We start from the raw sequence: 11,538 nt of genomic DNA on the forward strand, positions 1-11,538 counted from the left end.
TCAGGCAGTCCTTTCGCCTTGGCCTCCCAAAATTCTGGGATTACAGGTTTGACTGTGCCTGGGTCGATGGATTTTTAGAGGAAGAAAGTACTATGAATCAGTAGGAGCAGAATAGCCTGACTTTGAATAGGAATACCGTCTTGTAGCAGGTTCATAATTGGAAAGAAAAGAAGGATAATTGCTTTATAGACTATATATAGAAGGAGTCCAGCTCAACAGAACTTTATTGAAGTTCACTCTAGTGACCGGCAGAGGGCACTGAAAGACTCTAAATCAAGAGCTCATCTTTTTCATTTCCTTCCTCTTTCCTACATTCTATGCACACATTCTGTTTCTGCTAAAACTTTCACTCACTAATTTTAGTATTCATCAGTGTTCATCTGTTTTGCCTGTAACAGTGGCATTCTATGGCATTCTAATGGTGAGTTTTTGTATCTCTCATTCTTTCGACCTTAGTTGGAACTCTTCTGTAAAGAGCTGTTTCTTCTTCCCTGTTTATTATTTATGTCAGTATGGACTCATTATTATTTCATTCTTTGAGTTATAATCCAATTCAGTTGTTTATTTTTTGCTCAGACTGTTCTACTTTTGGCGATTGGGAACTTTTTTGGTTTGGCTTCTGTGCCCTTTTGACATGCTCTCATCCTTTTGTTTTGTTTTTAGCACGTCCTTTCTGACACCACAAGATATTTGAGACTCATCTTGTGTTTCCTTTGCCCTACCCTTAGAAGGGTTTATAATCTTTTTACTTTTATTATTTCACTTATGAATCCTTTATTTTGAAGTTTTTTCCCTATGAGTTTTTATTTGTATATTAGCTAGTTCATTGTCTTATGAGGTAAAATTATTCTTAGATGCATATTTAGAGTCCAGTCGATTGCTTGAGATTGCCAGTGCTGTTATGGGTATAATTCCAGTCAAAAGCAAAGGAAAAAAATTTTAATTAGACACTGCCCTATTAAGGGCAAGTGTCTGGTGACTGTCAGGTTTTCCTAGTGCCAGAGTTACTGCTGAGTTTTCATTAGCATCTGTACAGTGGTCCCCAGACCATCACAGCTAAATGGCTCAGGGTTCTTGACAGAGTCTAACCTCATCCACAACTTGAGCTCATATTTTTGGGGGAAGCTTAGTGAGAGTTTGGGGTAAGATTAGGTCTGATAGCAATAGTATAGATGCTAACATCTTCATAGCCCTTTACTATTTAAAAAATTTATCAGCCGGGCTCGGTGGCTCAGCCTGTAATCCCGCGCCTTTGGGAGGCTGAGGTGAGCGGATTGCCTGAGCCCGCGGGTTCGAGACCCGCCTGGGCAGGCAAGACCTCATCTCTACAATAAATCAAAAAATCAGCCGGGCGTGGTAGTGCACGCCTGTAGTTCCAGCTACTTGGAAGGCTGAGGCGGAAGGATCGCCGGAGCCCAGCAGGTCGAGGCTGCGGTGGCCGGGAGCGGCCACTGCACTCCAGTCTGGGTGACAGAGTGAGACTCCAACTCAAAAAAAAAAAAACAAAAACAAAAACAAAAAATTTATCAAGGTGTGTCTTATATACAGTAGAGCACATGGATTGTAATTATGTAGCACAAGGAAGTTTTACATTTGTGTGTATCTTTGTAACTATGGTAGGCCGAATACTAAGCTGACTTCCAGCGATGCAGTGTCCTTATATAACCCTCTTTCCCTTGAGTGTGGGAGTGACTGCAAATATGATGGGGTAGCACTTCCATGACTGATTATAAGAAGGACACATTATTCTGGGTAGACCCGACCTTATTAGATCAGCCGTTAACAGGGACCATGTAATTCCTGAAGAAAGAGATTCAAGGTGTGAGAAGGGTTCCACGTGAGGGAGATTTTTGTTGTTGTTGCTGGCTTTAAAGATGGAGGGGCCCACATGGCAAGGAGCATAGGCAGCTTCTAGGAGCTGAAGGGCGTCCTCTGGCTCATAACCAGCAAGGAAATAGGGAACTCAGTGTAGCATCCATGAGGGACTGAATTCCACCAGCCACTTGGATAAACTTTCTGAAGCCTCTCCTCCAGAGAACACAACCCTTCTCACACCCTGATTTCAACCTGAGTTCCTGAGCAGAGGACCCAGCTGCACCATGTCCCGGACTCCTGACCTACTGAACGGAGGGATAATATACCACAAACATTAAGATATCGAACACTTAGAAGTTATAGAATGTTTCCAGGACCCCAGCATAGCTCTTCACTGTCAAAAAAGTGCTTTCACACTATTATGGTATTGACTGTTCATAGCAGCCCTTCCAAAAAACTAGTAGTTTTAGTAGTTTATTTGTTTTATAAATGATGAAACCAGAGTCCAAGGGCTCATTTGTTCAATCATTTTTTTTTTTTTTGAGTTGGAGTCTCACTCTGTCACCCAGACTAGAGTGCAGTGGCCACTCCCGGCCACCGCAGCCTCGACCTGCTGGGCTCCGGCGATCCTTCCGCCTCAGCCTTCCAAGTAGCTGGAACTACAGGTGCGCGCTACCACGCCCGGCTAATTTTTTTTGATTTATTGTAGAGATGAGGTCTCACCTGCCCAGGCGGGTCTCGAACCTGCGGGCTCAGGCAATCCACTCACCTCAGCCTCCCAAAGGCACGGGATTACAGGCTGAGCCACCGAGCCCGGCTTGTTCAATCATTTTGATACCTGCTCTGTTAGTCTAGACTCTGAGGGTACAGCTGGGGAATAAGATGAGAGTTTAAGGGATCTTTGGGGTCTCATGGTTGGAGATATGAAGTCGAACTTAGACTAGGTCCTAGTATCCTTAAACCATGCCTAGGAGGTATAGCCAAGGATATCTTGATGTTTTGGTTTACCTGCCATGGTGAAATTTATTTATTTATTTTTTATTTTTATTTATTTATTTTTTGAGTTGGAGTCTCACTCTGTCGCCCAGACTAGAGTGCAGTGGCTGCTCCCGGCCACTGCAACCTCGACCTGCTGTGCTCCGACGATCCTTCTGCCTCAGCCTTCCAAGTAGCCGGAATTACAGGCATGCACTACCACGCCCGGCTGATTTTTTGATTTATTGTAGAGATGAGGTCTCACTGCCCAGGCGGGTCTCGAACCTGCGGGCTCAGGCAATCCACTCACCTCAGCCTCCCAAAGGCGCGGGATTACAGGCTGAGCCACCGAGCCCGGCTCGTGGTGAAATTTATTAACACTTTAGTATCCAGATACATCCAGCAGGTAATGGAGTGAATGATATTAGTGTTTCCTGTTATACAGTGAAAACTAAACTAGTCAGTCATTTTGTGGATGAAACTTCTCTGGGTTGTTGAATCCTAGAAAATAGCAGAGAAATGTTATCACAATAAACGAGACAAAGCTACTTTATTTTTTATTTTCATTTTTTATTTTAAAGATGTGGAGTACAGTTCAGGGTTAGGTATACAGATGTTTATTATGCAGGTGCCCTTGTTGATGAGGTGTGGCCCCCCTCCCCTGGCAGTTTCCCTCAACTGCCAATCCTTCCCCCACCCCTGGCAGTTTCCCACTACTGCCAATCCCTTTCCTATAGTATTTTGTGAGAACATATGGTACTCTGTTCTTTGTTTCTGTGATAGATCACTGAGTATGATAGACTCTAAATCCATCCAAGTTATTGCCAAGTCCATGTATTTGGGACAAAGCTACTTTAAAGACATCTACTTTCCAGTTATTGGAAAAAAATAATGTGATATAGAATACATTCTATTTAGTCAACCTAGAAATCAAGGGGCTCATATCCTGCATATGGAACCCAACAAACTGACATCGTTTAGGGGAAGGAAACCCGCTCCCACAACAACATTAAGAATGAAATATTTTTGTCTTGTAAGCAGTACCACTTCTACCACTGAGAAGCTTTGTCTAAGAAACTTTGGCAAGTTACTCTGTAACTTGCTTTCTTCATCTTTAATAGCTATTTGGGCCGGGCTCAGTGGCTCAGCCTGTAATCCCAGCACTTGTGATGTTGAGGCAAGTGGATTGCCTGAGCCCGCAGGTTCAAGACCAGCACAGGCAACTTGGCGAGAGCTCATCTCTACAATAAATAAATAAATAATTAGCCAGGTGTAGTAGCACACTGCTGTAGTTCTGGCTACTTGTAAGGCTGAGGCGGAAGGATCGCTGGAGCCCAGCAGGTTGATGCTGGGGTGGCTGTGAGTGTGCATGCCACTACACTCCAGCCTGGGCTCACAGAGTGAGACTCCAAGTTAAAAAAAAAAAAAAGATATTTGGACTTGCTATTTTTTGAGTTCCCTTTTGACTGTCTGTGAATCTATAGTTGTTTCCACGTAGGCAGCATTCTTAACTTTACTGTGTAAAATGCTGAGCTTTTTAGGGGACTAAAATATAAAGAAAATAGCAGAAATTTAAGGTTTTATAGGGAGAATTCAAGGAGAACACACAGACTCCAGCCACTGTATTTACTGTGCAGCCAGGCTCTTCTCACATTCCCAGCCGCTAAAAAGGTGTGCCTCAACAACTCTACAAGTCCTGTCCCCGTCCCCATCCCCATCCCACGGAGGGGGCCAGGCCTCCTGTGCTCATGGCATTCCCTGGTGCAGGGAATTGTTTCATCCCATTTCTTCTCTGTCTTGTCTTTTTTTTTTTTCTTCCTCATAAATTGTGTACTCCCTTCTGTTCTGCCTTTTTACTGTGCTTAATTCTACAGGTAATTCTATGCCACAAAGGTAAGGGGACAGGTGGACCATACATGTGTGCCCTTCATCCCTAATTCACATCGTAGCCTTCTCGTCCATCTCTTTCTAGATGGTTTAGGAAGTTTATCTGCCGTTTCTCTCTCATTTTGTTCCATTTATGGCCCAAATGGCCTTCATTGTGGCTAATGGATACCTGAGATGACACCCTTTGGGGGGAAATGTAAGTCATGGGCTTTAAAGAGGCGCCAAGACATTTTAGAGATAGAGACATTACTTGCAAATGGTAAAAGAGTGTCCCTTCTGATTTTGCACGAAGGTCTTTATTTCTGCTTTTCCAGCCACCTCTGTGTAAACTTTTTCTTTCACCAGTAATATTCAGGATTACCATAAAGTTGAGTAATAGCTCATTTTTTGTTTTAATTATTTTATTCCACATTAGGGGTTATGTTACCGATTTAAGAGACTTCCATATCTCTGTTATCGAATGTGAAAATGCGCCCTGAGTTCCAGGACGCTGTTGCAACAGCCACAAGCCTATTATCAGAGGATGTTTTTGTCCCAGCTGACCATAAGGGGGCGTTGTAGGCTCATGCATTTCACTTAAAAAAATAAGGTTCCTTTATGTAGCATGCAGTATGTTTAAAGAATTAATGTCAGGTTCAGTTAATTGATTTGCTTTGCTTGACTTGGCTCTGGTAGTAAATATAATTAGCATTTGAATGGAAATGGTTATTGTTTTCTGTGTGATATATACTGTTTAAAATAACACATATTTGACACCGGATAGCTATTTACCAAATTAACAGTGGTAAAAATTATAACATCAAAGTCACTTTATCACTTTTTTTTTGAGTCAGTGTCTCACTTTGTTGCCCTGGCTGAAGTGCAGTGACATAGTCATGACTTACCTCAGCCTCAACCTCCTCTTGGGCTCAGGCAATCCTTCTACTCAGCCTCCCTGGCAGCTGGGACTACAGGCGCACTCCACCATGTTTGGTGTATTTTTCTGTTTGTCTCTCCTTCTGTCTGTCTGTCTGTCTGTCTGTCTGTCTATCTATCTATCTATCTATCTATCTATCTATCTATCTATCTATCTATCTACGACAAGGTCTTTCTATATTGCCTAGACTGATCTTAAACTCCTGAGCTCAAGGAAACCTCTTGCTTCTGCCTCCCAAAGTGCTAGGATTACAGGTGTGAGCGGTACACTTGGCCCAAAATCACTTTTAATTCTCATCCTCGTAAATGTTTTCTGTGGGCCCTAGGTGTCATCTTCAGAGCCCTCTAGCTATGCAGTCTTGATGTGCTGATATAATGAGGGCACTTTAGATGAGGTGTAGTAACATGGTCACGCTACACTTGATAATGGGTTAGGAAAACATTTTTGAATAAACCAAGCAAATATTTACCCCACCCCCTGATTTTTCTTTGATAATCACATTTGCCAACTAAAGCTTTTTAAAACAGTGTTTACTTTTCCACTTGGGCCTTGAACCTGCAAAGAATTAGCTGATATCTAAGAAAAAAGATTAGATAAGTGCTGTCAAATAGGGCATCTTCTCTAAAGGGAATTAAAACTGAAATAATGTTGAATTACATGGGTAATATCAAGAAGTCAAATAAACTGAAAATAGTCACAAATAGGGACTCGCTTAAAATTTTTGAGTTGTGGCCGTTGCTTTACTAAATTCTGGCATGGCCATGTGCTCTTTGAGCTATGGCCACCACTATGTTTCCTAAGCTTTGGCCCCCTCCCCTACCTTGGAGAGGTGGAAATTTTGTGAGTTGTATAAGCATTTGGTTGAAAATTGTGGTTTAATAGGCAATAATAGAATGACTAGATTATTAGCAAGGTTGTATAAAGAAGTGATATAAACTGGTGATTGTATCACTGAAGATTGTAGATTTGAATAATTGTTAGAAATGAATAAACATATGCCTTTGAGAACAAAAACAAAAGAAATTGCAGGCATCTATAAACTTCTGCTTTTGAGAAGTGGTCTGGCACAGTGGTTAAGACCTCAGGCTTGGTGGCTTGATCAGGTCCTGACTTTGCTACTCACTAGCTCAGCTCTGGGACCTTGGTCAAGTTGCTTAACTCTTCTGAAAGTCAGGAATAGTAACAGGATATACTTTAAAGGGTTATTGTGAGCAGTGTATGAGATAATTCATTTTATTGCTCAGAACAGTGTCTGGTGCAGAGTAAACTTGAAAGAAATATTAGCCATCACTGTCTGTTTTGAAGCATGTAAAGTGTGTTGTTTCCACAGTGGCATTTTCTACAGGAGGTGTTACAACAGAAGGATATTGATTCTCTCTCTAAGAGGTGTCCTTTTTCTTGTGTTATCATGGGTAGCTAGGCTACAGCCATGAGTACACATTGCTGATGTATTTTTAGTATTGTTGATTATACACAAAGACCTCCTGAACCTTTGTATTGTGGAGAATAAGCCTTTGGACTATATCTCATTAGTTTGTTCTCTATATTAAATCGTGGTTTTTGGAACTAACATTAAAATGTAAAGGCAGGACCCATGGATTGAAGCTTTCCTTTTAATGGGCTGAGAAACTGGACATATATTACTATGTGTATGTAAAATATGAATTTAAGTTATTATTTGCCTCACAGGCATTTGGATAAGAACTGTTCTATTCCAGGATAATGAAGAGCAGATGCTTATATCCACACATTTCCTTGGTTTTTGTCTTCCTTTATATTTTTGATAAAAACATATATAATCAGAGAAAATGCTCAAAGTTCTGTTTTTCCCCTTCTGTCCACCAACACCCTCACACCCATTTCAGATCTTCCCGTTTTTGTGCATAAGAGAGCCTTTTTGTATCGGGGGAAATGTTGGGATTTCTTTGAGATACGACACCAAGAAATGTTTCCCATATGTCAGCAAGCTGACAAATTGATGTGTTTCTCGAGACATTTTCATCTATTGTTGGAGAAGAATGTCAGAATATCTTATTTTCTTCTTCTTTTTTCTAAAACAGAAATGAACAACTTCAAATTATCCCAAGGATCAAAAACTTTTCCTTCTGGATATTATTATAAAGACCAATGGAGGCCCAGAAAGTTTAAGATGCGTCAATTTAATGACCCTGACAACATCACAGAATGCTTACAAAGAAAAGTGGTATATTTATTTGGTGACTCAACAATCAGGCAATGGTTTGAATACCTTACTACATTTGTTCCAGGTTGGTACATTGCTTTTTGTTTCTTCTTTTCCACATCAGCTTTGAGATAAGCAGACACACTCAGATGCCTGAAGAAATGCATCAGGTGAGGAAGTGGTTGTTTCTCTGTAGGACTCAAAAGGTATCTTAACCGTGGGAAGATGTGTGACAATTTCTGATCAGTACTGGGGTTGTGTCACACTGGTGGAAACACTGGATTCTCCTGAGGTTTGTGCCACTGAATCACTGTATGACTTTGGACAAGTCATTTACTGCTCAGGGCTTCACACTTCTTGCATGAAATGAGACAGCTGGACCATGCCACTTCACAGGTGTCACTCACTTCTAATATTCTGGGATATAAAATAGAGGGGGGCGTTTTCAGTTGTTTCTCTTCTAGTTCTGTTTGGTCCAACTCCAAATTCGTAGTAGATTTAATTGGAAAGAAGCAACCAAACTTTTTGTGACTCATCTTAATGCAGCAGAGCTGTCCTTGTGTCGTCCATCGGGCCTACTACGGTGTGACTCTGATTTGGAGCTGACTCCTACTGAGGGGGTTTGGGCAAGTCCCAGATTTCTCTGCTTGACCCTGAAGCTGCTCTCTAGACTCAGAGCAAAACCCCAGTTATAGTCACTGTGGGCATTCTCCTCTTTCTGGAAGGAGAAGGAAGGATGGATCTCAGGAAGCCGAAATAAAGGCCCCACTTTCAATTTAGAGAGCTGATATAAATGATTTTGTGGGAACTATTTTTAATGACAGTGTATGGGCAAGGCTTTTCATAAAGTAAAACCCCATGGTTTGTTGTGAGTTGTGATTTTTTATATCAACTCTCATTTATTGGATCAATTTAGCTTTTAAATTTAATGTTTAACGAGGAAAGGAGGAAGTATGTATTACCCTCCAAAAGTGCAAAGTCAATTCCAATTTTTGTTTTGCGTGTGTTTCTCTTGAAACACATTGCTAAGTTCTGGTTGATAAAACCAGAAGAAGGGAAATAATTTGTACAGCATGATGCTAGAGCAGTTTGATGACCAGGCAGAACCCTCCTGGTGTCTGGAGTGACTTGCTTCTTAACTTCTAATGACGTAGCTTGGTATTTCCTTTCACAGCGGTGATCACACTGACCATTTGATTATTTTCCACCATACTCTTTACAGACAGATTTTCACCTGATAAAAGTAAAACCTCATGTCAATGCTTGATCTTAATCAAAAGAAAGTGGTAGCTTGAGTTTTTATTCAGTTTAAGTGGGCTGGATGCTAAATAGTAATGAATTAGGTAGGGAAATCTAGAAGAGATGCCTGGGACTGTAAGGAAAAACATGTGAAACCTACTTTAACCCTTTAGAGGAATATAGGACAATTATAGTCTGATGTTACTTCTTTGGAATAGACTGTAAACTCTCAGAGTGCAAGGACTGTGACTTATCCATCTGAGTGCTGCTGGCTTGTAGCACCTGTAGTAGTGGGCACTGAATAGGTACTTAGGAAGTATTAATTGAATTGGGTTGCCAGCATTTACATAGTCTGTTCTCTGTAAGGCACTTATGGGAATATTTAGGGCTGTGGGACAGATCCTCTTTCCTCATGGGTGCATATGTTAAGTGATGAATTGTACAGTGTTTTAGGAGTATAAGGAGTCCCACTGATTGCTGGGACCTTCAGAATGTCTCTAAGGAACTATACCTTGAAACACAATTTAGATCAAGGGACAGAGAGAGAAAGGAATTTTAATTTGTGCTGCTTTGTCATTCTCATGTGAGAGAGAGTTCTCCTGTAGGTCATTAACATGATTTTTCATTTATAGGATAAAATTGAAAGTCAAAAGAAACAGGGTTGCTTCTTTCTTTTGCTTATTGCAAAAGAGGTATTTGGTTTTTTCCTTCAGAATTACATTTAAAGTTGTTTTAGTCTTTAAAAACTACCTTTAATTGACTAACATTTATGCATATTTATGGGATATGTACTATTTTGATATGTATATACATTGGGGAATGAGTAAATCAAGCTAACTGACATATCCATCACTTGACATACTTATTTTGTAGTGAGAATATTTAAAACCTCCTCTTTTAGCAATTTTGAAATATATGGTATGTTGTTATTTACTGTGGTTACCATGCTGTGCAGTAGATCTTGCAGACTTTTCTCTCCTATTTAACTTAAACTTTGTACCCTTTGATTAGCCCCATTATTTAAGTCATTCCATAAATGTGAAATTATAAGTCATACAATCAGTGATAGTATTTTTTTTTTATTTTAAATTTTAAATATGTGGGGTACAATTCAGGGGTAGGTATACAAATGTTCATTATGCAAGTACCCTTGTTGATGAGGTGTGCCCTCCCCTCCCCTGGCAGTTTCCTACTACTGCCAATCCCGTCCCTCACCTCCCCTGTCAGTTTCCCATTACTGCCAATCCCTTTCTTACAGTATTTGGATAGTTGTTCAAGGTCCGCTTATGAGTGAGAACATGTGATAGTCAGTTCTTTGTTTCTGTGATAGATCAGTCCATATTATAGCCTCTAAGTCCACCCAAGTTACTGCGAAGTTCATAATTTTTGTCCTTCTTTCTGACTGTGTAATATCCCATTGTGTATATGTACTACTTTTTTTTTTTTCCAGTCCTCTTTCAGTGGACAACATGGTTGGTTCCATGTTTTTGCTATTGTAAATAATGCTGCAATAAACATGTGTGTGCGGGTATCTTTTTCATAGAGTGATTTGAGTTCCTCCAGGGGAATTGAAGGATTGTATGGGATGTCAATTTTTAGATCTTTTAGGAATCGCCACACTGTTTTCCACAGGGGTTGTGCTAATTTCCACTCCCACCAATAGTGTGGAAGTGGTCCCTTTTCACCGCATCCTCTCCAGCATCTGTTGTTTTTTGAGTTACTGATGATGGCCATCCTGACTGGAGTTAGGTGATATCTCCGTGTGGTTTTAATTTGCATTTCTTTGACGACTAGTGAGGCTGAGCCTTTTTTCATGTATCTGTTATCTTCTTTTGAGAAGTGTCTGTTCATATCTTTTGCCCATTTTGTAATGGGGCTGTTTGTTTTTTCCTTTTTGGCACATTTGAGTTCCTTGTAGATCCTAGATATTAGACCTTTGTCAGATATACAGTTGGCAAATATTTTTTTCCCAGCCTGTGGGCTGTCTCCCTGCTCTCTTGAGGGTTTCTTTGGCTTTGCAGAAGCTTGTCAGTTTGATGAGGTTCCACTTGTCTATCTTATCTCTTATGGCATGGGCACTTAGGGTTTTGATCAGGAGTTGGTTGCCAGTTCCAATTTCTGTAAGGATGTCTCCTGCATTTTCTAAGGTTCTTGTAGTTTGAGGTTTTACGTTTAGGTCTTTGATCCATTTAGAGTTGACTTTAGTGTATGGTGATAGGTAGAGGTCTTGTTTTAATCTTCTTCATGTGGTCAGCCAGTTTTCCCAGCACCATTTACTAAATAGGTTCTCTTCTCTCCAGTAGTTGGTAGTGGAGGCTTTGCCGAAGATGAGTTGGTTGAGAAATTGAAGTGATAGTATTTCTTTTTTTTTTTTTTTGAGTTGAAGTCTCACCCGGTTGCCCAGACTGGAGTGCAGTGGCCGCTCCCGGCCACCGCAGCCTCGACCTGCTGGGCTCGGGCGATCCTTCCGCCTCAGCCTTCCGAGTACCCGGAATTACAGGCATGCGCTACCTCCCCCGGCTGA

The 11,538-nt window shown here is 40.9% G+C and overlaps 1 protein-coding gene across 1 annotated transcript in view; it reads left to right on the forward strand.

The window, feature by feature from the left end:
* Positions 1 to 11,538, forward strand: part of NXPE3 (neurexophilin and PC-esterase domain family member 3) — a 37,040-nt gene that overhangs the window by 22,430 nt on the left and 3,072 nt on the right. Inside the window, exon 4 of the mRNA XM_008074460.2 lies at positions 7,654 to 7,860. Within this exon, the coding sequence (XP_008072651.1) occupies positions 7,654 to 7,860 (207 nt within the window). The remainder of the gene's footprint in view (positions 1 to 7,653; positions 7,861 to 11,538) is intronic.

This window comes from Carlito syrichta, unplaced genomic scaffold (genome assembly GCF_000164805.1).
Source record: "Carlito syrichta isolate Samal-C Ts95f unplaced genomic scaffold, Tarsius_syrichta-2.0.1 Scaffold316463, whole genome shotgun sequence".
Classification (NCBI taxonomy): Eukaryota; Metazoa; Chordata; class Mammalia; order Primates; family Tarsiidae; genus Carlito; species Carlito syrichta.